Source organism: Sorghum bicolor, chromosome 1 (genome assembly GCF_000003195.3).
Source record: "Sorghum bicolor cultivar BTx623 chromosome 1, Sorghum_bicolor_NCBIv3, whole genome shotgun sequence".
Classification (NCBI taxonomy): domain Eukaryota; kingdom Viridiplantae; phylum Streptophyta; class Magnoliopsida; order Poales; family Poaceae; genus Sorghum; species Sorghum bicolor.
In genome coordinates this window covers 6,917,384-6,945,203 of record NC_012870.2, presented here as the reverse complement: position 1 = coordinate 6,945,203, position 27,820 = coordinate 6,917,384, and the positions used below count along the sequence as shown (strand labels likewise).

The 27,820-nt window shown below is 47.1% G+C and overlaps 5 protein-coding genes and 1 long non-coding RNA gene across 10 annotated transcripts; 5 read left to right on the top strand and 1 right to left on the bottom strand.

The window, feature by feature from the left end:
• Positions 929-4,921, top strand: LOC8086249 (binding partner of ACD11 1). Its single transcript, XM_002466413.2, has 8 exons — positions 929-1,221; positions 1,338-1,459; positions 1,594-1,672; positions 2,559-2,633; positions 2,716-2,784; positions 3,226-3,560; positions 3,748-3,871; positions 4,577-4,921. Exons 1-8 carry the CDS (start codon positions 1,216-1,218, stop codon positions 4,595-4,597), a joined length of 831 nt encoding a protein of 276 aa, XP_002466458.1. The 5' UTR covers positions 929-1,215; the 3' UTR covers positions 4,598-4,921.
• On the top strand, positions 5,115-7,348 carry LOC8086248 (putative ammonium transporter 4 member 1). The gene is made up of 2 exons (XM_021451674.1): positions 5,115-6,310; positions 6,396-7,348. Exons 1-2 carry the CDS (start codon positions 5,741-5,743, stop codon positions 7,221-7,223), a joined length of 1,398 nt encoding a protein of 465 aa, XP_021307349.1. The 5' UTR covers positions 5,115-5,740; the 3' UTR covers positions 7,224-7,348.
• On the top strand, positions 10,269-12,832 carry LOC8085936 (beta-glucosidase BoGH3B). Its single transcript, XM_002466411.2, has 5 exons — positions 10,269-10,286; positions 10,389-10,661; positions 10,758-11,053; positions 11,133-11,525; positions 11,629-12,832. The coding sequence occupies exons 2-5, from the start codon at positions 10,433-10,435 to the stop codon at positions 12,619-12,621; spliced, it is 1,911 nt and encodes a 636-aa protein (XP_002466456.1). The 5' UTR covers positions 10,269-10,286; positions 10,389-10,432; the 3' UTR covers positions 12,622-12,832.
• On the top strand, positions 14,508-17,275 carry LOC110431813. Its single transcript, XR_002449276.1, has 3 exons — positions 14,508-15,100; positions 15,304-15,411; positions 16,127-17,275. It is a non-coding gene; the product is annotated as an uncharacterized LOC110431813 (long non-coding RNA).
• LOC110437367 lies at positions 21,557-22,523 on the bottom strand. 2 transcript variants are annotated; one of them, XR_002455463.1, is made up of 2 exons: positions 22,268-22,523; positions 21,557-22,101 (listed from the first exon to the last, which is right to left on the bottom strand). XR_002455463.1 is itself a non-coding variant. In XM_021465821.1 (2 exons), exons 1-2 carry the CDS (start codon positions 22,340-22,342, stop codon positions 21,695-21,697), a joined length of 477 nt encoding a protein of 158 aa, XP_021321496.1. In that variant the 5' UTR covers positions 22,343-22,523; the 3' UTR covers positions 21,557-21,694. The 2 variants fall into 2 exon arrangements, 1 of the variants encoding a protein (XP_021321496.1); XM_021465821.1 differs by having other exon boundaries at positions 21,557-22,096.
• On the top strand, positions 21,874-27,134 carry LOC110437359 (beta-glucosidase BoGH3B-like). Of its 4 annotated transcripts, none has more exons than XM_021465806.1 (10): positions 21,874-22,008; positions 23,907-24,165; positions 24,251-24,455; positions 24,584-24,674; positions 24,784-24,926; positions 25,070-25,313; positions 25,403-25,507; positions 25,798-25,980; positions 26,069-26,270; positions 26,392-26,870. In XM_021465806.1, exons 2-10 carry the CDS (start codon positions 23,952-23,954, stop codon positions 26,868-26,870), a joined length of 1,866 nt encoding a protein of 621 aa, XP_021321481.1. In that variant the 5' UTR covers positions 21,874-22,008; positions 23,907-23,951. The 4 variants fall into 4 exon arrangements, with proteins under 4 accessions (XP_021321481.1, XP_021321489.1, XP_021321476.1 ...); XM_021465814.1 differs by lacking the exon at positions 21,874-22,008 and adding an exon at positions 23,058-23,207; XM_021465801.1 differs by lacking the exon at positions 21,874-22,008 and adding an exon at positions 23,339-23,493 and having other exon boundaries at positions 26,392-27,134.

The following is a 27,820-nucleotide window of genomic DNA, read 5'->3' as shown; positions in this document are numbered from 1 at the left end:
GCAACTCCAGCAGACCCCTACTTAAGCCTCTATAGTTAAATATAGGTGCTCAGATAAAAAACAGCACTCCAGCAGGGCTTCTACCAGAGCCCCCAATTTAGGGTGGGCATCCAAATCTTCCCTGCAGACCCCATTCCTGTTGGCCCAACAGCCCAGCCCCCATCCTGCGTGGTGTGGCAATTACCTCCTCACGCCGAACAAAAGCAGCTTCGCCCATCTCTCTCCAACGCTGATTTTCACTACCGCGCTCCCTCCCTCCACCTCCGACCTCTACCGTTGGGCCTCGCCGCCATCCCTTCCGGTGAGAGTGGCCTCTCCTCGATGAGCGGGAGCAGCCCCAGCCATGGTTATCGCGAGCGTCGAGCCTCCCCTTCTTATGGCCATGCGGTAGCGAAATGTTTGACCCAATGACGAATAGGTCCCACATGTCATTGTCTGCCAATTTGAATTTGGAGGCCTTCATTTAGGTGGTACTGTTGAAGTGGAAGCAAAAATTTTAGACACCCAAAAGTAGAAGGAGCACCCAAATGAAAAATAGAGGCCTGTTTTGGGCTACTGAGTTGCTCTAATCACCGTCGTCCGTGACGCGGCACCCAAATCAAATCAACAGACCCACACGCGCGTGAGACCAGCCCGACCCCACAGGGCCCACAATGAGATGGGCCCACTTTTACCCACTGATTGGCTGGACCAGTCGCGGCAGAGTCATTACTTAGCACAGTTAATGTCAATAATTAAATGTTTTTTTCGAATAAAAAAATAGTTTTACAGGTCAGGAGAGATGGCGCCGTCGCCAAGCAAACTCAGCAGCCAGCATGTCGCCCAAGTATTAAGACCAGGCCGGCGAGATTACCATTATGCCCCTGTACCCTCTTCACGGGACTAGGGCTGGTGCTGAGGGCGGAAGGGGAATTTACGTGGCTGATTTGTAAGGAGGAGTTGGTTCGTTTTCGTTATTATTAATAATTTTCCTCAGCCACCGAGGCAGCGAACAGCTCAAGAAAAGTAGCGGCAGCAACCCGCGGCGGCGACGAGTAACCAACCGGACCACGCCATTGCCAATCACCCGAGCACCAAGGAGGCAAGGAGTCCTGCCTTGCCCAGCCACAGCGCCTTCCTCTTCCCCCGGCTCCCGCTGCGGGTTCTCTCGCGCAGCCCGAAATCGGCGCTGGTTCATTTGACCGCTTCTTCTGAGTTCCTTCTCGGCGCCGTTCCATGGAGGTGAGCGTTATTATTGGTTCTCTTGTTAGGCGTCGTCCTCGGCTTATGCTGGGGATTGGAGAGGGTCGTGTCGGTGATGGATTCTGACGGTTTTCCGCGGTTGCTTTCGCCTGCAGGAGATGGGGAAGAGGGTGGTGAGGACGGTGCGGGTGCGGAACATCTCAGATCTGGCGACTGAGCGGGAGGTGCGCGAGTTCTTCTCTTTCTCCGGTGAAATCGAGCACGTCGACATCAGATTGTGAGTTCCTCTTGATTTCTTTCTCTATTTGTTCTTCCTCTTGTTTTTTTTATGTTTTATTAGTCGGGTTTTTTCCCTTTTCGGCTTGTATTTTGAACTGCATTGTGATTTTGGCCTCGGGTTGGTGGTTGCAGTGACACAGTGGCGTCGGGGAGGACGGCCTACGTCACATTCAAAGATCCCAAGGCCCTCGAAATTGCGCTTCTCCTGTCGGTATGGCTTTGCGCATCAATTGTTCTCACATGTTGAGGGGATTTTTTCTGTTTATTTCGTTCTGGTGTTTACCGCGCCTGGTTTTCTAGTTCTATATTCTGAATGTGTTGTATGGGCGACTGCCATTATGTAAAATAGGTATATGCACCTGTTACGCTTGGGGTTATGGGGCATGCAGGTGCCACAATAAGCCAAAATTATCAACTGGAAAGGAATAGAAAAAATATCCATACATATTAATAGGTTATTCAATCTGGCCTTGTTTTGAATGGAGTTCTGTCACAGAATCCGAGGATCCTTGCACATGCGGAATCCTTGAATGGTCTTTTTTACTATATATAAAACAGATAGAAAAATGGTTGTTCAAATTTCTTTGACCATATGCCATGTGCTTCATGCACTGGCAATCAAATGATGGTCGGGGCTCCTTAGGTCGTTAGTAAATTCTCTAGAAGGCCATTGAATATTGGTGAATAAGCAAAGAGAACAAAGATATTGATTATTTTAAAGCCTGCTTAATTTGACACAGAATGTGAGAAACATAATGGGTTATAGGTTTACTTTGCTTGAGCTTGAGATTCTTTGACTTTGTGAATCTGTCATGCTTGTAAGAAATAAGCATGCAAGATATTACTATATTTGCCAGCATGCTTACAAGTCTGCATCTGTGCATCAACTACAAGTAACAATTCAAATTTGAAATAGCCTTTGCTGCAGTGGAGAAAAGTTCTTCCTGTTTGTATGTGTTCTAAGTGAAATACATCACAGTGTCTTCTTCTCTTTGTTTTGCATCACAACATGATAGCTTGATGGATCTGCAGTATTGTCATACAAATAAGCACTGATTACATTTTTTTTTCAATTCATGCTACCATTGTTTTTCCAGGGAGCAACAATTGTGGACCAAATTGTGAACATAACCCCTGCTGAAGATTACATATACATCCCTGTTACTGAACAGGTACACTAGTAAGCTAATTATTTTACATAAATGCAATCGGTTCTTATTTTTAATTGAGATATCCATTTTGAAAATCATGCAGCAACTTATGGTCCATGAGGTGACAAGTACAAGTTCAGCTCCTAATGCAGAATTGGAGTACTCCTCAGAGGTATTTCCCATTGCATTTTTTTTACTTCTATTTCTCCTCGTAGTTAGATCATGAGCCTCCCATCAACAAGGGGACAGGGGCATAGTGAGAAAACATTAGCAAAAACGTCTCTTATAAAAGGTGGTTGTAGGGAATGCAACATCTTGTAATTTTATAACTGAATACTGACTGCATATCTGAAACCCCTTCCCCATGACAAAATAAATAAATAAACTGGAGCCTATCTGCATGTATACTATTTGGGATGCTTTATGATGTTCGCAAGTTACCCACCACTGGTAAAAATTTTACCAGTTATTGATTAACAGGGTTATTATGAATAAAATTGTGAATCTAAAAAATATACAAAGTGCATTGGTGTATTATCTCATATTATTCCATACAGATTGTATTACGCTGGCAGTTGTCATTACTGAAAAGTTCTCTTGTCCTGCTGTATAGGCCAATACCAGTCCCAATAGCCGTGTCTATGTGAGCAAGGCCCATGATGTCATGACAAATGTGATTGCAAAGGGTTCAGCAATGAGACAAGATGCTGTGAACAAGGCTAAAGCATTTGATGAGAAGCATCAGTTGAGGGCTAATGCATCAGCGAGGATCAATTCCTTTGATAAGCGTGTTGGCCTTTCGGAGAAGATAAACAATGGGTTGTCAGTTGTCAATGAAAAGGTGAAATCAGTAGACCAAAGATTGCAGGTTTCTGATAAAACAATGGCTGCTTTGCTGGCTGCAGAGCGCAAGCTAAATGATACAGGCTCTGCTGTGAAAACCAACAGGTCTCTTCTTATTCACGCTTTTGTTAATGCTTAAATAATATACATTTTAGTATATGGCTTAGAATTTAATTACAGATCTGCTGTACCTTAATGAATACTTCGCCGTATTTGAGGACCTAAAACCTTTATGTCCATGCGTTTCTTTAAAGTATTGCTAATTTCTTCTAGTATTTCCTCCAACTTGCAGGTATGTGTCTGCTGGAACAAGCTGGCTGAATGGTGCTTTTAGCAAGGTCGCCAAGGCTGGTCATGTTGCTGGCTCAAGAACCAGAGAAAAGTTCCAGTTAGCTGTGTCGAATCTAACAGCCAAAGTAAGTGATAACTAATAATTGAGACTGTTGCTTGCTACTGAGTAATAAACATATTATTATAGAAAAGCATGCTGAATAGCTTCAGGTTGCAGAGTGTATGCAACTTTGGTAGCTAAGCATCATCGTTTCCTTTTCTACAGTCATGGCTGATATAGCACAATCTTTTCCATTAGTGGATATTTCTACTTAACATGACCGGCTGAACTGCATATTTGCATGTATATAGTAGACCTGGTCCTGATTCTTTATCATAGTCATGAAAGCATTGCCAGGTCAGTGGCTCTTAATAAGTTATAAATAAAATTGCGACATTGAGAACAAACAATAATGTCAGAGTGGAAATTACCAGATGTAGAATGCTACTACAACAGTTTGTCAGTTTGACCGTGAAATTTTGGATATCCATGTTGCAACATGGACATCTATGTCACAATCACAAGAGACAGATTTGCAAATTGTAAGGTTGCAATTTGTTGCCTTTGGCTAAAATCCATGGTGCATAACCACAGATAAAGGAAGAAGCCATATAACTCTATGAACAAATTGCTTCTTTCATAGCCCTTCCTAGGCCAATTGATATGCATCTCTCTGGAAATATTTTGAACTAGGGACTAGGGAACTCCATTTATGAAGCTTACTGAGTTGCAGTTTTATATACTTTACAGACTTCTGAAACATACTTTGTTTTTTCCCCCTGAAAAATAGGGCCCTGCTGTTGTTGCTTGAGCGTGCTGTGCTGGTAGAAGCTCTTCTTCCTGAGGAAAATCTATTGGAAGTCCCTGTGCAAGCATTTCCCTTTGATTGTGGACAGTGTGGAAAGTAACTGTGTGTTTCACTGTTATCTTGTCCGTTTTTCCTTGGGTGCAGGCTATTCGATGATTCTTTTGAGGTTTTTGGTATATAGACGAGTTAAGTTTTTTTGGTATTTTAGAACCCCATTCTTTTAGCGTTGATGTTAAATTGATTATAGGTTATAGTGGCATTCTATTGACTCAATCTGTGTGGATTCTTGATCGTTATTGATGCCTATGCTTCTCCAGTTCTCCCAAAGCTGTTGCTCCAACTGAGAAATTTGAAACTCAACTAATGGAATTGGTGTTCTCAATTCGTTTTTTTTTTGGCATGACATAAGTTTGAACCCTAATCGTACTCTCCGGCTGTAAATAGAGAATGCTGTCTGGTTCGGCCGTGGTAACTTTTGCAGTGGAAGTTTATATGTTGTCTACATATGGCACGTACATATGGTGGTGTCGTGTTGATTCAATCCAAGTGAGTATAGTTGACGAATTGGGTGGCTTCGATGAAGCCAAAAATAAATTCATATATGCTAAATCATCATACGAAACTCCGCCATTTGCACGCAGGACAGCCTTGTGAGTTGGGATGAAGCTAATCAACAGGGTTTGCCTTTTCAAAGTATAAGACTGCTTCAAGCATTTGGTTCTTTGCTCCTACACAGTTCATACGATTTCAATGTCACATCGTTGTAGTCTCGCAAAAAAAAAAAGTCACATCGTTGTAAAACACACAGCCCTGATGCAAAATTCCTGCCCATAACAAGAGATCATGCGCTAATTGTGGTGAATATGTGTCACCGCACTCCGCAGCAGTGAACCACCCAAAAACGCGGACAGATTCAGCATCCAGCCAGCCACACAGCAGAATCTCATCGTTCAAAGTATCTGAAGAATCTGCACGTCTTCCGGTCCTCCCCGCAAACCTTTCCGCCCCTCCATTCCTATATAGCTCTCTACGCTCTCCACTTGGCGTCTGTTTGATTTCTCCTTCTCCCCGCGGACGCGACTCGCGGCGCGAGCACTACACACTCGCTCGACTGCGTTGTCTCGATCGCCCGGCCTCCGAGCTGAGATGGCAACGGAGGCAGCGCCGGAGTGGCTTGACAAGGGCGACAACGCATGGCAGCTGGCGGCGGCGACGCTGGTGGGGCTGCAGAGCGTGCCGGGGCTGGTCATCCTCTACGGCAGCATCGTCAAGAAGAAGTGGGCCGTCAACTCGGCCTTCATGGCGCTCTACGCCTTCGCCGCCACCTTCGTCTGCTGGTGCCTCTGGGCCTTCCGCATGTCGTTCGGCGACCGCCTCCTCCCCTTCGTCGGCCGCCCCGACCTCGCCGCGCTCGACCAGTCCTTCCTCACCGAGCAGGGCTTCGCCGGCGCCTACCCGGCCGCGACGCTCCTCTTCTTCCAGTTCGTCTTCGCCGCCATCACGCTCATCCTCGTCGCCGGCTCGCTTCTCGGACGCATCAACTTCCGGGCGTGGATGCTCTTCGTCCCGCTCTGGCTCACCTTCTCTTATACCATCGGGGCGTTCAGCCTCTGGAGCCCCAACGGGTTCCTTTTCAAGGCCGGTGTCATGGACTTCGCCGGCGGATACGTCATCCACCTTTCCTCCGGCATCGCCGGCTTCACCGCCGCCTACTGGGTAACTGTCTGCCTTCCATTCCAATTCCATGCATGACTGCATATGTTCCGATGTACAGAAGAAGCTTATATCGATCGACCGGCAGGTGGGTCCGAGGACGGCCAAGGACAGGGAGGCGTTCCCGCCGAACAACATTCTCCTGACGCTCGCCGGCGCGGGCCTGCTGTGGATGGGGTGGACGGGCTTCAACGGCGGCGCGCCGTACGCCGCCAACATCGACGCGTCGCTCGCCGTCGTGAACACGCATTTCTGCACGGCCACCAGCCTCCTGGTCTGGCTCTGCCTCGACTGCTTCGTGTTCGGGCGCCCCTCCGTCATCGGCGCCGTCCAGGGCATGATCACCGGCCTCGTGTGCATCACCCCGGCCGCCGGGCTGGTGCAGGGCTGGGCCGCGATGCTCATGGGCGTCGTCTCCGGGAGCGTGCCGTGGTGCACCATGATGGTGCTGCACAAGCGGTGCCAGTTCCTGAAGCGCGTCGACGACACGCTCGCCGTGCTCCACACGCACGGCGTGGCGGGCAGCCTCGGCGGCATCCTGACGGGGGTCCTGGCGGAGCCACGGCTCAGCCGCCTCTTCTTCGGCGACGACCCACGGTACGTGGGCCTCGTGTACGCACTCAAGGACGGCCGCGCCGCCGCGGGGCTCCGGCAGGTGGGCATGCAGCTGGCCGGGATCGCCTTCGTCGTGGCGCTCAACGTCGCCGTGACGAGCGCGGTGTGCCTCGTCGTCGGGCTGCTCGTGCCGCTACGGCTCAGCGAGGAGCAGCTGGCCGCCGGCGACGACGCGATCCACGGGGAGGACGCGTACGCGGTGTGGGGCGACGGCCAGATGTACGAGCAGTCGGTGCACGGAGACCATTTGTACCCCATGATGTCCAACCCCATGGCGTCCAAAGCCGACGAGATGATATGATCGGAATGTGCATCTCGGATGTAAGATCAACACGAATATGCTTGTATAATCTTGACTTTTGAGTGGTAGTATATCTGGAATTTATCCTTCGACACAATGATTATAAACATAAAACGTTAATGGTAGAGCTGCACCTATCTTTTCAGTTACTAGTATATGTTTTTCACCCTTTTCTAGCATTGGCATATTAACATAAACTTTGTAAGTTTTTTAAAGGTACCAACCATTTACTTTTGAAAATGTACAATTAGCAATTGCAAGCAAACTTGTTGCACATACGTTCAGTGAACTCATCTATATATCTTGATGTTGTACACTAGATAGTAAGGCCAATTTTAGTGGAGGTTTAGTTTCGTGACATTAAATAAACCGATACTAACCTAAAGAAAGACATGATGAAAAGCTTCGTGAGATAAAATAAGTTTCATGAGGATAAAACTTGTCTACCCTATTTTCAACACATGAAAATGAGATTATCAAATTTGTACAGGACTTTTTACCTTACAGCGAGCAAAACATTATTTCATACATTTACTAAAGCATTCGGATAGTATTCAACTAATAGATCTTGAAGATACAAGGTAAATGAGATTTAGGCCAACAAAGGATTTTACATTAGAACAATATATCATGTACTACTATCTTTGGGGGAGATGCTTTGCCCAATAGAACAAGACTTGTGGTCTTCTTTAGCGCCTAAAAAATGTAAGATCTTTGCTTGGTTAGAGCATCTCCAACAACTACTTAAACAAGGCTTGATTAGTAGAGCAAAAGAAAACTAGCTTCAATAGACTTTGTTGGATATACTAGGTCACTAATATTTGTTGGCCCCCAACCCCCTCCCCCCCCACACACACTTCCCATTCCTATTAGCCCAACAAAGCGAGTTTCTGGTTCCTCTATTTCCTACCCCGCATGCTCGACTCATCTCTGTCGTTGCCGCTCATTGCCATTTATCCTTATTGGACTGCTTTTGTGAATAGCTATAGGAGCCCATGAGGCAACAAAAAAAGCACTTCACACAAACAGCTATGAGAAATGTCAAAAGAACATTTAGAGTTCTTCAATCTAGTTTCGCCATGGTGAGATGACCTTCTAGGTCGTGGGGCAAGGAAACCATTTGGTAAATCTCCACAACGTGATCATAGAAAATGAAGGAGGGGGGCAAGGAAGAGGACTTCGACTATGAACAAGATGGTGGTGAGGTGTTGAAGATGGAGGATTCTCGACGTGATCTACTTGTGTTGAGTGAGTTCGTGGGTATACATAATGAGTTTGAAGGCTAAATAATGCATGAGAGGCTCTACGATGATTTGGTAAGGCATTTGTGGGCACGTCATGGTGTGTCATAGTGTGATTGTATTCGAGTTCCTCTTTGTTGATGTGAAAATTTTGATTATGTTTGAACTGTGTAGTGTCGTACTTTGATATGTTTGAACTATGTGGTTTAAATCTAGATTTGGATTTTCAAATTATTTGTGGTGTTCAGTTTGTTGTTCATGAAACATATGCAATTGAAATACTTTTGGTTAAATTGTGGAGGATAAATAGAAATCATAGAGTGGTAACATGCATTCCTGAAAAAAAAAGGGGCCTAATTTAGGTGGTACTGATGGAGACAACAAAAAAACAGGTACTTGAAAGTAGATGATTACCTAAACCGGAAAGTTGGAGCTTTGTTTTTTCGTTGTATTGTTAGAGATATTGTTGGTAACAATGGAAAGACTGAAGACAAGAAATATGTTGTCAAGGAAAAATATCATAGATAGTATATCATTGCCCTTATGGCGACAGTGGAGATGAAATTGTTGAATATAAGCATTTCATATGCCCTGATGAGAAGTATGGAAATCACTAGTTTTAACAGTAAACCCGGAGATAGACGTATGGTTGTAATTTTGCTGACTACTCCTCCCATCCTAAAATAGAGTGCATTGTGACTTTTAAAATTTGTATTAAAACATAATGTACTCTACATAATGACTATGTTTCGATTTAGAGGTTTCTTAAAAAGGAAGCCACGATTTAAAGAGAAATTCTATAATTGTAATAATCTATGATTATATGCGTCATTTGAGTGTTCTCTTAAGTTGTGTTAAAATTTATAGAACACACTGTACTATAGGACAAAGGGAGTAAAGCAAAACCACACACATGACATATTAACCTGGTTCTCAATATGCATCTCTATAATAGTGGTGGCCCATAATATTTGGCCAGCAAGAAATAGAAAAGTCTTTGATACGTTACAACCTCGTATTCAACAATCAAACGTAACTCTGTGCAAACATTTGAACTTTCGAAACATAGAACCAAGAAGGAATCAAGAGAATATAGCTATCAAAGCATGGACACAAATTTGGGAACAGAGAGCTCGAAGTTCAAGAGCACTAACAGCTTGAGATGTATAGATTGTACCTTGTTCCTTTCTCTTCTTATTATTTTATTTTATTTTCCTCTAGTTTTGACTTCTTTTTCTTCTTCATGTTTTCTCTCTATAACTCTTGTGCTTTTGCATATATACAGCTTGCATTTTTTTTAATTAATTTAAATTAGATAGGGGCCTCCCTACCGACTTTCTCAAAAAGAGATATTTCATAGTTTCATGTACAAAGGTAATTTCATGCCTGTTTTGTACGTTTGGCTCGAGAGGGAAAAATGTTTACGGTGTAAAATGCAACAGATTAGTACATTTTAGTTAACGTTTTGATCTTTCAGTGGTAGATGTGCTATACGACCAATTTTCCCCCATCTCCGATAGCAAGAGATCCTGAGCTGTTCTGTTCAGATAGGCTCGGCGGGCACTCATACGAGTGGCCATGCGCTTCAGTCAAACACCTACACACGCGCACACTCATACAGAGCCAATCCAACGGAAAACCCTGTGGTCTTCGCCCCGATCCTCCAGACGATGATCCGGGGATCCATCGGATCGGGTCTCGAGTCTGTTACAAACCGCATCGTGTGGAAACGACGACATGCACGGATCGCGTACGTCCTGGCAGTCTCTATAAAATCCAGTCACTTGGTAGCCACTCCTCTTCGTCACTCTCTGCTCAACCGGTAAGTCCACTGCATCTTCAGTTTCATTCTTCGCCTACATACATATGCAATGCACACGCCCTGATGAAATCCCTTTTCGATCTAATAAAATTCTAAATGCAGGAGATCAACTGACTGAATCCACGAAGGTTGCTGTGACGACGGCGATGACGCGCTCGACGGCGGCCACGGCGGTCGCGTGCCTAGTCCTCGCTTTCCTCCTGCCGTCGGCGGCGTCGGCGAAGGAGCGCGTCAAGTACAAGGACCCGAAGCAGTCCGTCAATGATCGCGTGCAGGACCTCCTCAGCCGGATGACGCTCGAGGAGAAGATCGGCCAGATGTCTCAGATCGAGAGGGCCAACGCGACCACCGAAGTCATCGAGAAGTACTTCGTTGGTGAGTCCATCGATCGTCTCGTCATCAATGTCACTGGCCGGCGGCGATCCTTTTGTTCTGCCGTAACACTCACTAATGCGCACATGCATCGTGCAGGTAGCGTGCTCAGCGGCGGCGGCAGCGTGCCGGCGGAGAAGGCGTCGGCGTCAGTGTGGCAGAAGATGGTGACCAAGATGCAGAAGGCGGCGCTCAAGACGCGGCTCGGCATCCCCATCATCTACGGCATCGACGCGGTGCACGGCAACAACGACGTGTACAACGCCACCATCTTCCCCCACAACGTCGGCCTCGGCGCCACCAGGGACGCCCACCTCGTGAAGAAGATCGGGGAGGCCACGGCGCACGAGACCAGGGCCACCGGCATCCCCTACACTTTCGCGCCATGCGTCGCGGTACGTTGCTATTGCTATTTCTGTCTTTGTGAACTGATAAGCCGAGCGATGAATGAATATGCCATACCAACGCACGCAGGTGTGCCGCGACCCGAGGTGGGGTCGGTGCTACGAGAGCTTCAGCGAGGAGACGAAGCTGGTGCAGCTCATGACCTCCAACATGGTGGCCGGCCTGCAGGGCGACGTCCCCAAGAAGCACCCCAAGGGCGTCCCCTTCGTGGGCGGGTCCAAGAAGGTGGCCGGGTGCGCCAAGCACTTCGTCGGCGACGGCGGCACCACCCGGGGCATGGACGAGAACAACACGGCGCTGAGCTTCCACGACCTGATGCGGATCCACATGCCGCCCTACGACAACGCCGTCATCAAGGGCATCTCCTCCGTCATGATCTCCTACTCCAGCTGGAACGGGGTCAAGATGCACGAGAACAAGTTCCTCATCACCGAAACCCTCAAGAACAAGATGGACTTCAGGGTCAGTGTCTGTCTGTACATTTGCATGCTCAACTAGTGCTGCACTGCACTTGGGATCATAATTAACCTATCAAAACGTAACAACATTGCATTGCTGCATGCAGGGCTTTGTGATCACGGACTGGCAGGCCGTGGACCGCATCACGAACCCGCCGCACAAGCACTACTACCACTCCATCAAGGAGACGATCCACGCCGGCATCGACATGGTGATGATCCCGTACGACTACCCGGAGTTCGTCGCCGACCTGGTCAAGCAGGTGAAGGATGGGCAGATCATGCTGGACCGCATCAACGACGCCGTCAGCCGGATCCTCCGGGTCAAGTTCACCATGGGCCTCTTCGAGGACCCGATCCCGGACCCGCGCCTCACCAAGGAGCTCGGCGCGCAGGACCACCGGGCGCTCGCGCGGGAGGCCGTCCGCAAGTCGCTCGTGCTCCTCAAGAACAAGAAGAAGGGGCAGAAAGACCCGATGCTGCCGCTCGACAAGAAGGCCAAGAAGATCCTCGTCGCCGGCAGCCACGCCCACGACCTGGGCAGCCAGTGCGGCGGCTGGACCATCAAGTGGCAGGGCGAGACCGGCAACAACCTCACCGGCGTCGGCACCACGATCCTGGAGGCCATCAAGAAGGCGGTGGACAAGAAGACGACGGTGGACTACGTGGAGCGCCCGGACAAGGACGACCTGGCCAAGAGCGCCAGCGACTACGAGTACGCCGTGGTGGCGGTGGGCGAGCCGCCGTACGCCGAGACGGCCGGCGACAGCAAGAACCTGACCATCCCGTCGCCGGGGCCCGAGGTGATCAAGGACGTGTGCGGGCTCGTCAAGTGCGTCGTGCTCATCGTGTCGGGCCGCCCGCTCGTGCTGCAGCCGTACGTCGACTACATGGACGCGCTCGTCGCCGCCTGGCTGCCCGGCACGGAGGCGGAGGGCATCACCGACGTGCTGTTCGGGGACTACGGGTTCACCGGGAAGCTGCCGAGGACGTGGTTCAAGTCGGTGGACCAGCTGCCCATGAACTACGGCGACAAGCACTACGACCCGCTCTTCCCGTTCGGCTTCGGGCTCACCACCAAGGCCGCGGGTCACAAGTAGCAGTGGCACTCTCTTTTTTTGCTCGTCTTCGGTGTGTGTGATGAAATGGAAGTTAGTGGGAACGGAAAATAAGCATAATTCCATTTTGGTAGAGGATACTCAGAGCAAGACCTTTTTTAGGTGGAGTTAGGAAATTAAGATCGATAAAATAATGTAATTGATTTGGATGTGATACTCTTGTTAGTTTTGCAATTCAAAGGTAATGTGCTAACATCCGTGGTCCATATGTGCACATACCATACAGCACCACTGACTCACACATTTTGCACGTTTTTCATCTTCGGTGAGTGTGACCATGCAATTGTCGGTCGCCTGGACGAGCACATCGAACCATGTGTGCATTTTCTTTTGGGTAACGGACGACCTTCTGTGCATTGATCATCTCTAAATGATCTGTACAATTTTAAGGCCTTGTTTAGTTCACCCCAAAAACTAAAAAGTTTTATCGATTGCGACACATGTATGAAATATTAAATATAGATGAAAATAAAAACTAATTACACAGTTTATCTGTAAATCACGAGACAAATCTTTTAATGCTAGTTGGTTCATGATTGAATAATATTTACCATAAACAAACAAAAGTGCTACAGTGCCGAAAATTTTTCATTTCGGGAACTAAACAAGGCCTAAGCCTGTGATCTTGCATTCGAGGCCTTCTTGGGTTAAGCGGATAATGTTCATTTGGTGGCTCTCTTTCATACCTTAACTGAACCATCTGTGTGTGTGTTTCCTGTTTATTTGTAAACGTTGTTGGAAACACAAGGTGTGTATAGAAACGGGTTTACATTAAACACAAATAAGCTGCACATTAGTATATGGCTACTAATGGAGTATAGAAATGTTGTACATCTTGTCCTATTTAAATTCTCATGTAAATTTTGTCTTCATTGGAGCACCTATGAAAAATATTATGATTTTTGTGGTACCTCAAAAGGTAATTCATATAGACAGCTATTTTTCAAGTGTGCTATTGGATCGCCTATGAAAACTTGTGATTTTTATGGTAACTCAAAACTGTTCATACAAACTACTCTGTTTTTTTTTTAGGAAAAAACTACTCTGTTTTAAAACGTGAGATAGAAATGGACCGTCCACTAAGACGGTGATGATACATTATTTCTATCCGCCTGGCGGGCTATTCATACAAATCCCCCAACATTATTGTCAAAATGTGAGTCGATAATACATTTAATTTTATACCTTCTCCATCTAAATTGAGATCTTTTGGTTTTTCTACACACTTGGATATACACCATGTCTAGATACACAGTAAAATTAATGTATCTAGATTATCTAAAATGTATTATAATTTGGTAAAAAGGGTGTACATTTTATAAAAAAACTATATGTTGTCTTTTTAAATTTAAAATATGCATACACTTTTTTTTTAAAAAAAAAGCGCGGCACGCATGCTGGACCACGCATGGGCTCGTTGCCTCGCTACTTGCCTGGTTGGCCTGTCCGGCTGTCCCCGTTCTTCCGCCTTTTTACAGGCGAAACGGATCACGGAAACCAACCACCAAACGACGGGACAGGCCCACTCCTTGGTGGCCCATATTTTGAGACCTTTTGCAACCTGGAATGCTGCTCTCTTGGTCCCCGGCCGGACTCGGCGGCGGCTCGCGCGCGCTGGCTGCAGCGGCATGCACCCGGGCCGCCGCCCTCCTGCGACCGTGGTCCGCGAGCTGTAGCACTGGAGTAGCTGTGTCGAAGCACGCCGCCGGTCGAGATCACGAGATGGCCGTCCCGTTGCCGTGAGAGTATCTCACTGCCGTGCCGACCACTAGGGCGTCGTGTAATCTTTATCTTTAAAAACTGAAACCGCGTCGCGGTCTTTGCAAAATAGCCCTCCACGTCATCTATCTCTTGATATCCGTCGGATCTCCCGATAGAGAGTCGAAAGCCGTCGGATTGGCTCGTGGCGACGTTTCTGTCTAGATCCTTCGAGAAAATTTCAATCGCAAATCTTTCCAACACAGTCCTTTTTCCAATTTGTTTCCAGTCCTCTTCCCCGTACCTCTGATGCCCCTGCTGGCCGCCGCCCTCCGAACGCACACCACCACCCAGTCCGCGGCAACGGCATCGCCCGCGCCGAGGAGGCCATCAGCTCCTCCTCTTCCTCGAGGGCCCCACCTACACACGGCGCTTTTCTCTTCCTCGACGCGGACACGACGGACAACGTCTCGGACCTGTCCCTCGGCCAGTTGGCCTCCGCCTCCACATCTCCGTTGGCGCCTCCTGCTTCCCCTACAGGCATCTGCGCCTTGCTCTCCTCGGCCCTCCATGTACCGTGCATCGCTAAGGAGCTCCCATCCCTACCGCCGCCGGTGCGAGTGCCGCCAGCGCAGACCACGCTGGGTCATTCCCAGGCCATCACCAAAGATGAAAGACCTCGCGTCCTCTCCTACCCACCAGGCCACCAGTGCCATCAGGCTTCAAATTTTACAACAGCACCAAGCTGATGGAGAATGACAATGTAAGGCTCCACACCTCAATTCATGTGTAATTAAGAATGCAATAGATACTCCGTATTATTAACACTGCTCATATAAGTATTGCTTCTAAAAATCAGTTCAATCTTATCCGCTGTATATATAAATGATAAAATCATAGTAGTGCTCAGTTTGTGCTAATTCTATAGGATATATGCTTGATTACAAATTTATAACATGATTGCAGGCAAAGCTACTGATCCGCTCAATTGGAGTTCCTCAACAAGGAAGGAAAGCAACTTGAGCTATCAGCATTGTCAAAGATTTTCCTCTGTACGCTTGTGCAACTGAAAAGGTAGGTCTGGATACAAGGTTGTTTCAGCAATAGATATGGCTTTTCATTTCTTTAGCAGTTGGAAAAATATAGGTCTGGGTACTTGCATATTGGTCATGATTTCCCAGTTTTAAAATTACTAATTTACTTAAGATTGACCTGTCCCATGATGATATGAAATAGTTGTGAGATACCTGTAAGCTTAACTTCAGAACGAATATTTGATTGTCCTATTTGGTCACATATGAGCAATTTGGTATACAATACAACTGCTTTCTTGCTTACAGACGACACAACCAATCTTTGAGATAATGCACAACTAACCCAAATTGCCCGATAGTAAGATACAAAATATAATGACAATTGGAAAAATGTGTCTGACAAAATTAGCTCTAATAGATAATTTTAGTTTTAGTTTTCTATTCATCATTTAAAGGATAAATTTTTGTATTAACACAAGTGAGCTGCATGTTGCAGCTATGAGATACCCGCCGGTTTAATTTGAAAACAGCAAACGTTGGATTATAGTGTAGATGAAGCAATATCATGGTGACATATAGGCATTTGAAACACAAACTTATATTTATCTGCCAGAGACAAACCTTACTTGTCAGTAGAATTACATTCTTTCTTATACATCCTAATCAAACTTATAGTTTGTAAAAGTTGTTATTTGAATTTACAATATGCATTTCTTCTATTTTTGCTTCATACATATTTTTTATTTTACCTTCAGGTCAAATAGCTTGACAAACAAGAGGTAATATAACTCCTTTGGTTCCTTCTGAAGACTTTATAGGGCAACAAGGAACTTAGAATGAAGTCGCTTCCATGTTAAGAAACAGATAGATCTGCTGACCAATTATCGACCACCAGGGATATTCTCATTTAAGTTTTGCAGTCTCTCCGTTTGGACTCTACCACTGAAAATAAAAAGGTTGCCAGGTGTTAATTTCACAGTTACATGTTCTTCTAAAACCTGTGTCCAGGTATTTGAATTCAGAGTTTTAAGAAAGAGCAGATTGCAATGAACATTTTAGCTCCTTATTAAATGGCAAACTGAGGCCACCCCATGTTGCTATCCCATTTGAGGAAGTTAGTAGCAATCCAACAATTTCTGGAAGCAGCGACTGCGATGCTCACTTTCTTTTACCATTCATATAGATTAATCAATTAATGCTAAACATAGATATACATCACATTTACCCATAACTGCATATTTTTCTGTTAATGTTTCTTCATTATGCAAACAATACACACCATGCTAAAGTATTTCTGGCAGTGTACCCAATAGGTTTCACTGCTAAAGTTATTACATATTAACTGACAAATGTACTAATGAATCTGTTAAGTAGTGCTTCCCCTCCCTGCCATCCTTTTGTTTCAAGTATCTGGCAGGGAGGGGAAGCACTACTTAACAGTCAAGAGATGGCAGGGAGGAGAAGCACTACTTAACAGAAGGTGAGCAGCCGAGAGATAGTGGACGGTTGGCATGTTTGATCGTTTCCTCTGCAGCAGAGTGGTCGACACTCAAGCAGTCCAAGGAAGTGGATGTTCAGTCGAAACCCAGAAAAATTTGGACACCACCTTTGGTGAATACCGTTAACATCAACTGCGATGGAGCCTTCTCTTCAAGCACGTGATCAGGTGGATGGGGGTTTGCTAAGAAGTAATTTCATTTCGTATAGTGTAGCTCATAGCCGGCATTCTTGTAATATGGCTGCTGATGGCCTTGCTCCCCTTTGGGCGAGTTTGAGTCTGGGTACTGATCCGACCTTCAAGGCGCTATGGCACCCTAAACAATCATTTCACAAATACCCCTACATATATAGATAGCATGACATAAGCTATTACAACAATTTATGATTGCTCCACAAATTCTCAATTTTTGTACCATTCAGCTTTAGTGTATTTTCAACTATGACAGAACTTTATATATGCATGTGTACCATATATCTTATGTACATAACATCCAGAATTATGACTATTCATATCTGGAGGGCCATTTGGCGCGGCAACGCCGCGCAATGTTCTAGTCTAGCGCTTAGATTCATGCGCGCGTTACGTTGCGTTGCCGCGTGGATGGGCTTTATTTCTAAACGGGAATCCATGAGTCTTTTAGCTTGTAATATAAAAGTCATGGCTAAAAATATTATTTATTAATTTATTATTAGAAAAAAATATTATTAAATAACTGATAAATTTAATAATAAATAAGTTAAACAAACAGACTTACTGTCATGATGGCAACTGAGTGACGGCCAAAGTCCTTTGTCGTGACTGCCATGAGGAGCAATGATGGAGTCTCATGCTGATAATGCTCGCCTATGGCTTTAGGCCGTCGCGAAGGAGAAAAATTTCGCGACACTGTAACACTTTTGTTTATTTATGATAATTATTGTTCAATTATGGACTAACTAGACTTAAAAAATTCGTCTTGTAAATTTCGACCAAACTGTGCAATTAGTTTTTATTTTCGTCTATATTTAATACTCTATGCATGTGTCTAAAGATTCGATGTGACAGAAAATCTTGAAAAATTTTGGGTTTTTAGTTGTAAGTAAACAAGGCCTTAGGCTGTCTCCAATAGGAGACCCATTTGGGAACCTAAACCCAAAATGGGTCTCCAACACAATACCTATAGCCTCCAACAGAGTACGCATATAGAAAACCCATTTTAGGTATCAGGAGAGGCATAACCCAAATTTGGGTATTTTCTCTCCTCGAGACCCATTTGTAGAGAGTGTTTTCTTTTAGGTCTCGTTGCTGGAGAAGACTAAATATAGGTATGGAACCTTTTACCTGTAGCGCTACCCAAAGGATAAATAGGTCTTGTATTTTGGGCGATGATCGTTGGAGATAGTCTTAGACAAGCATTTTTCCTGTTCTTTGCTGGTTCTCTGATCCATCGATGTAACAAGCATTTTCCCTGTTCTTTGCTGGTTCTATGATCCATCGATGTACTGGACGGCCAAAGTAGCTTGTCGTGACCTGCCATGAGGAGCAATGATGGAGTTTCATGCTGATGATGCTCGCCTATGGCCTTAGACAAGCATTTGTAGGTTCTTTGCTGCTTCTCTGATCCATCGATGTACTGGACGGACACGGACCCAGCTGCAAGCAACAAAAACAGTAGCAGTGCCGGATTGTAGCAATGTAGTAGACACTCTTGGCTGGCTCTTCATGTAGCAGTAGTCATGCGTGCAGCGTGCTGCATGCGTCTCTGCGCGTACGGCGTGTTTTGGTGAACCGGTCGTGGCAGTCACAGGACAGCCAAGTGGAAACAAATCCTTAGTACTGGATGAATCCTGTGTGGACAGCAAGTGATCAGCCGCTTGATTTTGGCCCGGACGGTTTAAGCATTGTTTAGTTCTGAAAATATTTTTAATTTCGGTAACGTAGTATTTACGTTTTTATTTGACAAATATTGTTCAATCACAGACTAATTAGTTTTTATTTTTATTTATATTTAATATTTCATGCATGTGTGGCGAGATTCGATGTGACGGAAAATCTTAGTTTTTGGGTGAACTAAACAAGTCCTTAGCGTATTAACCCCCTGTCACGCTCTTAATGGCGCCGGCACGCACGACATCCCTTCACGGCCAGTATTAAACTTTGCAACAGCACCAGCAGCTGCGCCTGCACGCCAATGCACCGGCCGGGCGGGCACGCAGGCAAGGCAAGGCCATCCTTTCCTGCGTAGTACAACGACGCGTTTAAGATTCGGCTATAGAAACCGTGGCGCCCACCCGGCTGCCTTGCCTCTGCCTGCCCCAGATCAGATCACGCAACCCAACCAGGGCCTTAGTTCACCCAAAAAGCAACAGTTTTCAAGATTTCCCGTCACATCGAATCTTACGGCACATGCATGAAGCATTAAATATAAATAAAAGCAAAAACTAATTACACAGTTTAGCTGGAAATCGCGAGACGAATCTTTTGATCCTAGTTAGTCCATAATTGGATAATATTTGTCACAAACAAACGAAAGTGCTACAGTACCGAAATCCGAAATCTTTTCGGAAGTAAACAAGGCCCAGTTTAGTTCAAAAAATTTTTGCAAAACAGGCACTGTAGCATTTTCGTTTGTATTTGATAAATATTGTCCAATCATGCACTAACTAGGCTCAAAAGATTCGTCTCGTCAATTTCGACCAAACTGTGGGTTTTTACTTTCATCTATATTTAATACTCCATATATGTGTCTAAAGATTCGATGTGACGGGGAATGTGAAAAATTTTGCAAAATTTTCTGGGAAGTAAACAATGCCTCGGCCTTCCTGATCTGCACGCCACTGTCAGGCCCGCCGTGCGCTCCCGTGCAACGTACTGCCCGTGGTGGACTGGTGGTGCGCTGCTCTGTGCTCCAGGCTAGCCGCCCTAGCTGGAGCTGGAGGGGGGACGGCCCTGCATGTGCAGCTGTTTATACTTTCGCCTAACAGGTGCACTGCTACTGCCAGAGTCACACGCCGTAAACTCTAGTAATGTTCTGTAGTGTAGTCCAACACAGTCGGGCACCCCATGTTCCTTTTTATCTACCCGTTCCGTCGTTTCTGCTTCATTTTTGTCCCCGTTCCGTTTTCCATTCCATTCCATGTGGCTGCCTGCAACCTGCATAGCCCGCAGGCTGTGACGTCGTAGTACATGGATCTTGATTCTTGCACAGGTTTAATTTTTTTTTAACTGACGACTGGTGAGAGCGTCAGAAAGCTGGTTAGGAGAGCCCGGGACCTAGCATGCATGGCGCACGAGTTTTTCCCTTTGTATACTCCTGGTAAGACTGCGATTACCTGCAAAGGTGTCTACTAGTTGCAACCAGTACGTGGTGCCCAGATAGGAGTATATAACAATAGTACAGTACTGTAGTACCTAAACTTCTTGACTTGTTGCGATTGTTGCAGCGTGACGAGTGGCTGCTCACTCGTGTAGTTACTGTTCGGATTGTCAGAGCGCGCGGGCTCGTGATCTGGATCTGCCGCTCACTCATTCATCTCTCTCAGCTTCTCAGCGTTTTACGCGATCTGGATCTCACGTCCGAGATAGGGTTTACTTAACTTTTTCGACGTTATCTGTATGGGACGGGTGCAGATAAGGCGTTTATGCTGACAGCGGACACGTGCTCCTGATGCGTCGTTATTATGGTCCCAAGTCCCAACTTGCGTTGCGCGTGCCATCGGTCTCTACCCTGATCAATGTATGAACATGAATATGCTATTCTTTTTGCGGCTGGAAGGCTGCGTGGCCGTCTGATCTGCAGGCAGTTCCGCTGCCGCGATTATGCCTTTTCGTCAGGAAAATCGATCAGATCCTTTGACATTTTTGCGCCCGCGCGTGACTGGGATTTCCGATCAGATCAGGGGAATAGTCGCCGGATTAGTGTGCGCCGGGCTGTCGAGATAAGGATCGGAGGAGAAGATCCCATTCATTTCGGTGTCACCGAAGCGACAATCAGCGCTCGTGCGGCCAGGGACGCCCGAATTTCCCTGCGGACGACGTGTTTGTGTGCGTATCATCAACAAGAGCGCTGAACGGGAGTACAGTACTCGGTAGGAGTAGTGATGTAGGCTACGCTCAGTATGCTCTCGGGCCTTGTTTAGTTTTTTTTTCAAAATAAATATGATAGCACTTTCGTTTGTATTTGACAAATATTGTGTAATCATAGACTAATTAGGTTTAAAGAATTTATCTCATAAATTACAGGTAATTGTATAATTAGTTTTTTTATTTATATTTAATATTTCATATATTTACAGTAAGATTTGATATGACCGAATTTTTATAATTTTTTTAGAACTAAACAAGGGCCCGGTTGGAGTACATTAATGAGCAACGGACTAATGATAATAGAGCTTTTATCCTTGCGTTGAAAATGTAGTCCATTGTGTATTCGTGTTGAAGCACTCCTACTCAAGCAGCAAGTTTACAGCTAATAATCGACCGTTGGCTAGCGAAATACTACTAGTCCGACAACAGCAACGTGCCAACGTCTCTATTTGGGGAGTACTAAACCACTAATTAATCCGCGTACCGTACCGTATTCACCAGATCGCTGGTGCCTGGTGTACAGCACAGCTTTTTACAGCCACTGGAGTATTTTGCGGGGTACGCTACACACTGCGAAGACGGGAAAGAAAACAAAACGGAAAAAGGTGCCACGACCACGAGTCCCGAGCACACATCACACGAGTCCACCCGCCAAAAAGGGCAACAAACAGAACAGCGCTGGTACCAGCCACTGTAAAACTTTACACACGGGTCCAGTGCTGACAACTGTGTGGTGGGCCCACCAGGCAGTGAGCCACTAGCGTGAGTGCGGGTTGGTCCCTCCCCGCCACCCGAACACCAGCACGGTCAAATTCACAGTCGCCAGCCTTTGGTGTTCTGCTGTAGATTCCCGGGGTGAAAAAAAAAAGCGGCTCAGTAAAGGCGGCGACGACGAGCGCAATAAAGCCTCGGGCCCTCGGCACTCGTCGCCAGCCTTCACTGCCCCGGGGGAGCGAGCTGCCACTGCCAGCTTCCCGGTGCGCAAGCTGTGCTGCTGCTCGCCGGCGCAGGCGCAGCGCCCACTCCCCCGGCCGCTCTCCGTCTCGTCACCGCGCCGCCTGCTGGTAATCGGTGAGCCCCCTCCCCTTGGTTGCCTGTGCACTTCACATCTTCTCCGTCCTGCTCCTTCCTCTCCGTCGCAATCGCTAGCGGTAGCGGACTGCGCTGCACACACACACACACGCGTCAGTTTGGGGGAAGGGGGCGGCGGCTCTCCAGGGCCTTCCAGGCTCGGCAGCGCCCTCCACCGACCCTTCCTGGCTCCGTCCCGGGGTGGAGAGGCCACAAAATGCTAAAAATCTTTGCGGGCAGATGTGGATTTGCGAACCACCTGCGCTGCCCTGTCTTGGGCTCTAGCAGAGGAGGTGACGCTGATGCGTGATGGTGGTGGTAGCGTCGCATCCATCCCATGGTGTCGTTCATGTCATGGCGTGGCTTCGTTGTCTGTGTAATGGTGGTGTAGTAGTAGTGGAGAGTGACCAGCCTGCCACCTTGGGTTCCTTTTGAATTCCTGACGCCAGCTTCGCACGGGCAACCGTGGAGGAGCTCGCTGATGGATGTGCCCTCCACGCGAGGAATTGTTCTGAATTTCTTATCGACCAAATCTGCCTTGCTTGCACGCAGCCCATGGCCAGCTTGCTATCAAAAGAAATATTTAGATGCCTGTAGCCAGTAGCCCTGTACCAGTTTGTTTAGTGGTTAGTAGGTTTGGTCTTGCAAGTCCAAGATTTTCTCCTAATTTAATCCAAAACTTTCCCAAAAAACTTTCCCAAGTGGTTGTGCTGTCTTATTCTGCTCCTTCACGGTCTGAACCTGGCGACGCAGAGCAAGGCGACTTGGCCTTGGCGTGCCGAGGCCTCCGGCGCACGTCTTCGGCTCCGATGTCCCTTTCGGAGCGATGAAACAATTCGACGCAGCGGCAGCAGGCGGTGCTGGCCGGGCGAGTGAATTCTAGCGCAGACAGGCACATTTTCTTAGTGCCTCTTAGGCCAGATTCTCCCTATTCAAATGGCTGCATGGTTCTTAGACTAGAATACTGCACAACCCAAATATCCTAGCCTAGTGGGCAGATTGGTCAGTGGGAGATCGAGTGGATGATTGCAACTTGGATTGTTCTATAACGATGGGGAGACCAATTAATCATGGCCGCTGATCTTATCCACAGCGACATTCTAACTGATAGATGCCGCTCATGGTGGTGCATTCACGAGCTGAGTGGTGGAGGTCGAGAGATTGTATGCTCAACCGTCGTTGGCGACAGCTTGTTCTAGGTCCCCCCTACTAATCACAACCCTTATTTCTTTTGATTTTGTTGCCTTGCCATCCGTCTTCATGTCGGTGCAACACTCATGGGCCACTGATCATCACATCCACTGGTGCTTATAAGAGGAATCCGGATTCCGTTCCTTTGAGGACATCCTCACCCTTCCTGAGCAGCAAGCATAAAGCTTTTCTGCATTTTTTCTTGCAGGAAATATTCCTGCCTTTTGCATTTGCGGTCGTGCTCATGCGGATTGCTAGTTGCTTACTTTGAGTCGAGTATATATATATTCTGAGGTATTCATTGTGCTAGCTTCTGAAAGAGTCAGTGTGCTCATGATGTGGTGGTGCCTATAGTATTCTGTTCAAACTGCATTTTATTCTTCATCACCCCCTTTCTTTTGTGCCGGCTCAGTTCAACCAATCAAGGTTAGGTAGCTTTGGGTTTGTTTTCCCTATAAACATGCTGGGTTTCAGCAACTTTACGCTGTTTCAAACAAAGAAAGGCACAAAACACAACCGATTTTAAGTTATCTGCTCCCTTTTGTGCGTGTTTTTTTATTTTATTTTTTTATGGCAGCATCTGGAACCGGTCCAATTATAGAGTTTTATGTGTGTGTTTTTTAAACAAGAGACTTACTATAATATTGCATATTTATTGAATAAGCTTTATTGAACGTTAACTCATCTGTTTGGCATCCTTCTGCCAGGTCTATATATAGGTGGTTCGTGGTGATCAGAACCACACAGACAAGATGGCGAACATACACAAGATCACCCTTGTTCTCATGTTCTGCCTGTTAGCGTTGGGGAGAGCAGATTACCTCAAGTACAAGGATCCGAAGCAGCCTATCGCTGTTCGTGTCAAGGATCTGCTGAGTCGGATGACTCTTGCAGAAAAGATTGGCCAGATGACCCAGATTGAGAGGGAAAATGCCACAGCCGATGCACTGGCGAAATACTTCATAGGTATGTCAGATTATATTAACACTGAAAAATGGAGAAGGTGACAGACTGGCGAGTATGCATTTGATTTTGCTGTGCTGTTTTGCAGGTAGCGTACTGAGTGGCGGAGGCAGTGTGCCTGCTCCTCAAGCATCTGCTGAGGCTTGGGCCTCCATGGTGACTGAGATGCAGAAGGGCGCTCTTTCTACACGTCTAGGTATCCCGATCATCTACGGTATTGATGCTGTGCATGGTCACAATAACGTCTACAAAGCTACTATCTTCCCTCACAACGTCGGGCTTGGAGCTACCAGGTACAAGCTGCACCTACTTTGCTATGCCTTTCAGTATGCTCATATGGTAGTGCTAGTTCAGACAAGTTGCGACAAGCATTTGCCAGTCTATATTATCATGTTGATGTGCTGTTGTAATTCTATTCCAGGGACCCTGACCTCGTTAAGAGAATTGGAGAAGCAACTGCTCTTGAAGTTAGAGCTACTGGAATTCCTTATGCCTTTGCTCCATGTATTGCGGTAATAGGCATTTCTTCCTGCTGTACTGTGGATGTTTTATTTCGGTTATAAATGTGCCGTTTTGTTATCCCTTTAAACTCATGCCTGTAGCTTACATGATATTGCCCAGGTTTGTAGAGATCCAAGATGGGGGCGCTGCTATGAGAGCTATAGTGAGGACCCAAAGGTTGTCCAGTCACTGACTTCACTCATCTCTGGCTTACAAGGCGATGCTCCTGCGGATTTTGTGGGAAGACCATATGTTGGTGGAAGGTATACTACACCAAACAGATTATAGCTAGATTGTCTTATTTCATGGCTTGTAGAGCCAGCTTCTGTTTTAAAAGGTGGAAGCAGACAAGTAATGTTCAATTCCAATGCTGAACTAAATCTGTTTTCGCTGCTGTACTCTACAGTAAGAAGGTTGCTGCATGCGCGAAGCACTATGTTGGTGATGGTGGAACGTATATGGGAATCAACGAGAACAACACGATCATCGACACACATGGACTGATGAGCATCCACATGCCTCCTTACTATAACTCTATTATTCGAGGTGTCTCTACAGTCATGACCTCGTACTCCAGCTGGAATGGAAAAAAGATGCACGCAAACCATTTCCTAGTCACAGATTTTCTCAAGAACAAGCTCAAGTTTAGGGTCAGTTGGTCATTACAAAGGCTCAAGATTTTTCTGTTTATATATTCACGTCAGTTACAAACTCAAATTTGAACATCTTTTGCAAACAGGGTTTTGTGATTTCCGATTGGGAGGGCATTGATCGGATCACTACTCCTCCTCACGCCAACTATTCTTATTCAATTGAGGCTGGAGTTGGTGCTGGTATTGACATGGTGAGAATAAGATATGTGAAACATGTGCATTAGTTGATTTTTTTTTCTTCAAAAAAAAACACTAAAGCATAAGAACCAACCCTTTTACTAAACAAAAGGAAAAGTTCCTAAAAAGTATCTTTGATTTAGATAAGGATGGCACTGATAAATTATTTTTGTACTTGGTTCAAAAATAAACTATTATGGGAGTGAATGACTGGATTGCTTCTCATCTTCTTAGTTACCACTTATAAGTTCGAATGCAATATTGCGTCTGCTAGCTGACCGTGCCCTGAAATGATTATATGCAGATCATGGTTCCATTCAGATACACAGAATTCATCGACGACCTCACGACACAAGTTCAGAACAAGGTCATCCCCATGAGCAGAATCGACGATGCCGTCTACAGGATCCTCCGTGTCAAGTTCACCATGGGTCTATTTGAGAACCCTTACCCCGATGCTAGCCTTGCCGGTGAAATCGGGAAGCAAGTCAGTTCTTAACACCTCATCATGCTCATCTGCATACATGCTGAAAATGGTTACTGATGCATCTAGCTGCGCCGGCCTTGGTATATAGGAACACCGGGAGTTGGCACGCGAAGCCGTCAGGAAGTCCCTGGTTCTTCTGAAGAACGGGAAATCCTCCTCTGCTCCCTTGCTGCCCCTCCCGAAGAAGGCCGGTAAGATCCTGGTCGCCGGTAGCCACGCCAACGACTTGGGCAACCAGTGCGGAGGATGGACGATCACATGGCAAGGAAGCAGCGGCAACACCACCGTTGGTGAGTGGCGTCTCCTTTTCCGTCTCACTTGCAGCTACAGCGCATTTGGCACGCACTTGAGAAAATGATTGGTGACCAACAACGAACTATAATAACTTGCGATGGGATGTGGATGGAACAGGCACGACGATCCTCTCCGGAATCGAGGCGACCGTGGATCCCAGCACGCAGGTGGTGTACTCGGAGAACCCGGACAGCGGCGTGCTCGGCGACAAGTACGACTACGCGATCGTGGTGGTCGGGGAGCCGCCGTACGCGGAGACGTTCGGCGACAACCTGAACCTGACGATCCCGGCGCCGGGGCCGAGCGTGATCCAGTCGGTGTGCAAGGCGACCAAGTGCGTGGTGGTGCTCATCTCCGGGAGGCCCCTGGTGGTGGAGCCGTACGTGGGCGACATGGACGCGTTCGTGGCGGCGTGGCTGCCGGGGTCGGAGGGGCAGGGCGTGGCGGACGTGCTGTTCGGCGACTACGGGTTCACGGGGAAGCTGTCGCGGACGTGGTTCAAGTCGGTGGACCAGCTGCCCATGAACGTGGGCGACAAGCACTACGACCCGCTCTTCCCGTTCGGCTTCGGGCTCACCACCAAGGGCGCGAAATGAGTAGGATGGGCTTGTGGTGGCCTGTGAGTGACTGAGTGAATTGTGTGTTTGTGTGTGTGTGTGTGTGTGGGGGGGGGGGGGGGGGGGGTGACGAGGCTTTCGAATTAGTTGGGGGCCAGCCGGCCAGGTGAGTAGGGAACGAACGCCGCACACATTGGGCAGCGTTGGGGCCTGTGGGTAATAACAGTGGTGCATTCTTGAGGCGGTGGTTATTAGTGAGTGGGTTGTTTGGAATGAACAATAAGAGATCAGGCGCGTTACGTTCGCGCTGGTATGCAGTATGCTACCTCCGCCGTCCTGGCTGAGAGTCACGGTCAGTGTCAAGTGTCAAGTATGGGTTGGATCCTCTACCGCCTCTATTGTTCTCTCAGTCGTCGGCTTCTGCGCTCCATCGCGCTACTCTGCTTGCGAAGGAAAGGGGAAAAAATGCTGCCATAGGCGCGGAGAAACTGCTCAGTGTAGCGCGTGCACGATCTCTACTCCTGTGTTAATAAAAAGTATAAAGTCTCCAGTGGGTTGCAACTGGAATAGAGAAAATTCCGTAATGGTTTCAGTTTGGATTAACGCTGTTTCACCCGCACCGCACGGCACGGGGCCTGGTCTGCAAGAAACCGCAAAGGAAGAGGAGGAGGAAACGTTATCTTGGCCCAAACAGGCCCATATGCGCCAGGGACGGCCGGGCCACGAAGCTCTGGGCCGCAGGCACGTCTTGGCTGTACCGCTGCACCGGCCGTGCAGACTGCCGAGGCGCACGCACGCTGACGTGTCATGCCGGAGGGCGGCGAGGCTGCGTGGAAAGGAGTTGGCAACGCCGGACAGCCGGCAGCGCCAGCGGCACAGGGATACTAGCTAGAGGGCACGCCGGCGTACTTCGTCGCCTACCTCCACACAATGCGCTTATAACCTAAACTAATCTTCAGTTGCTTCCAGACAATGCAACCAAAATTCAG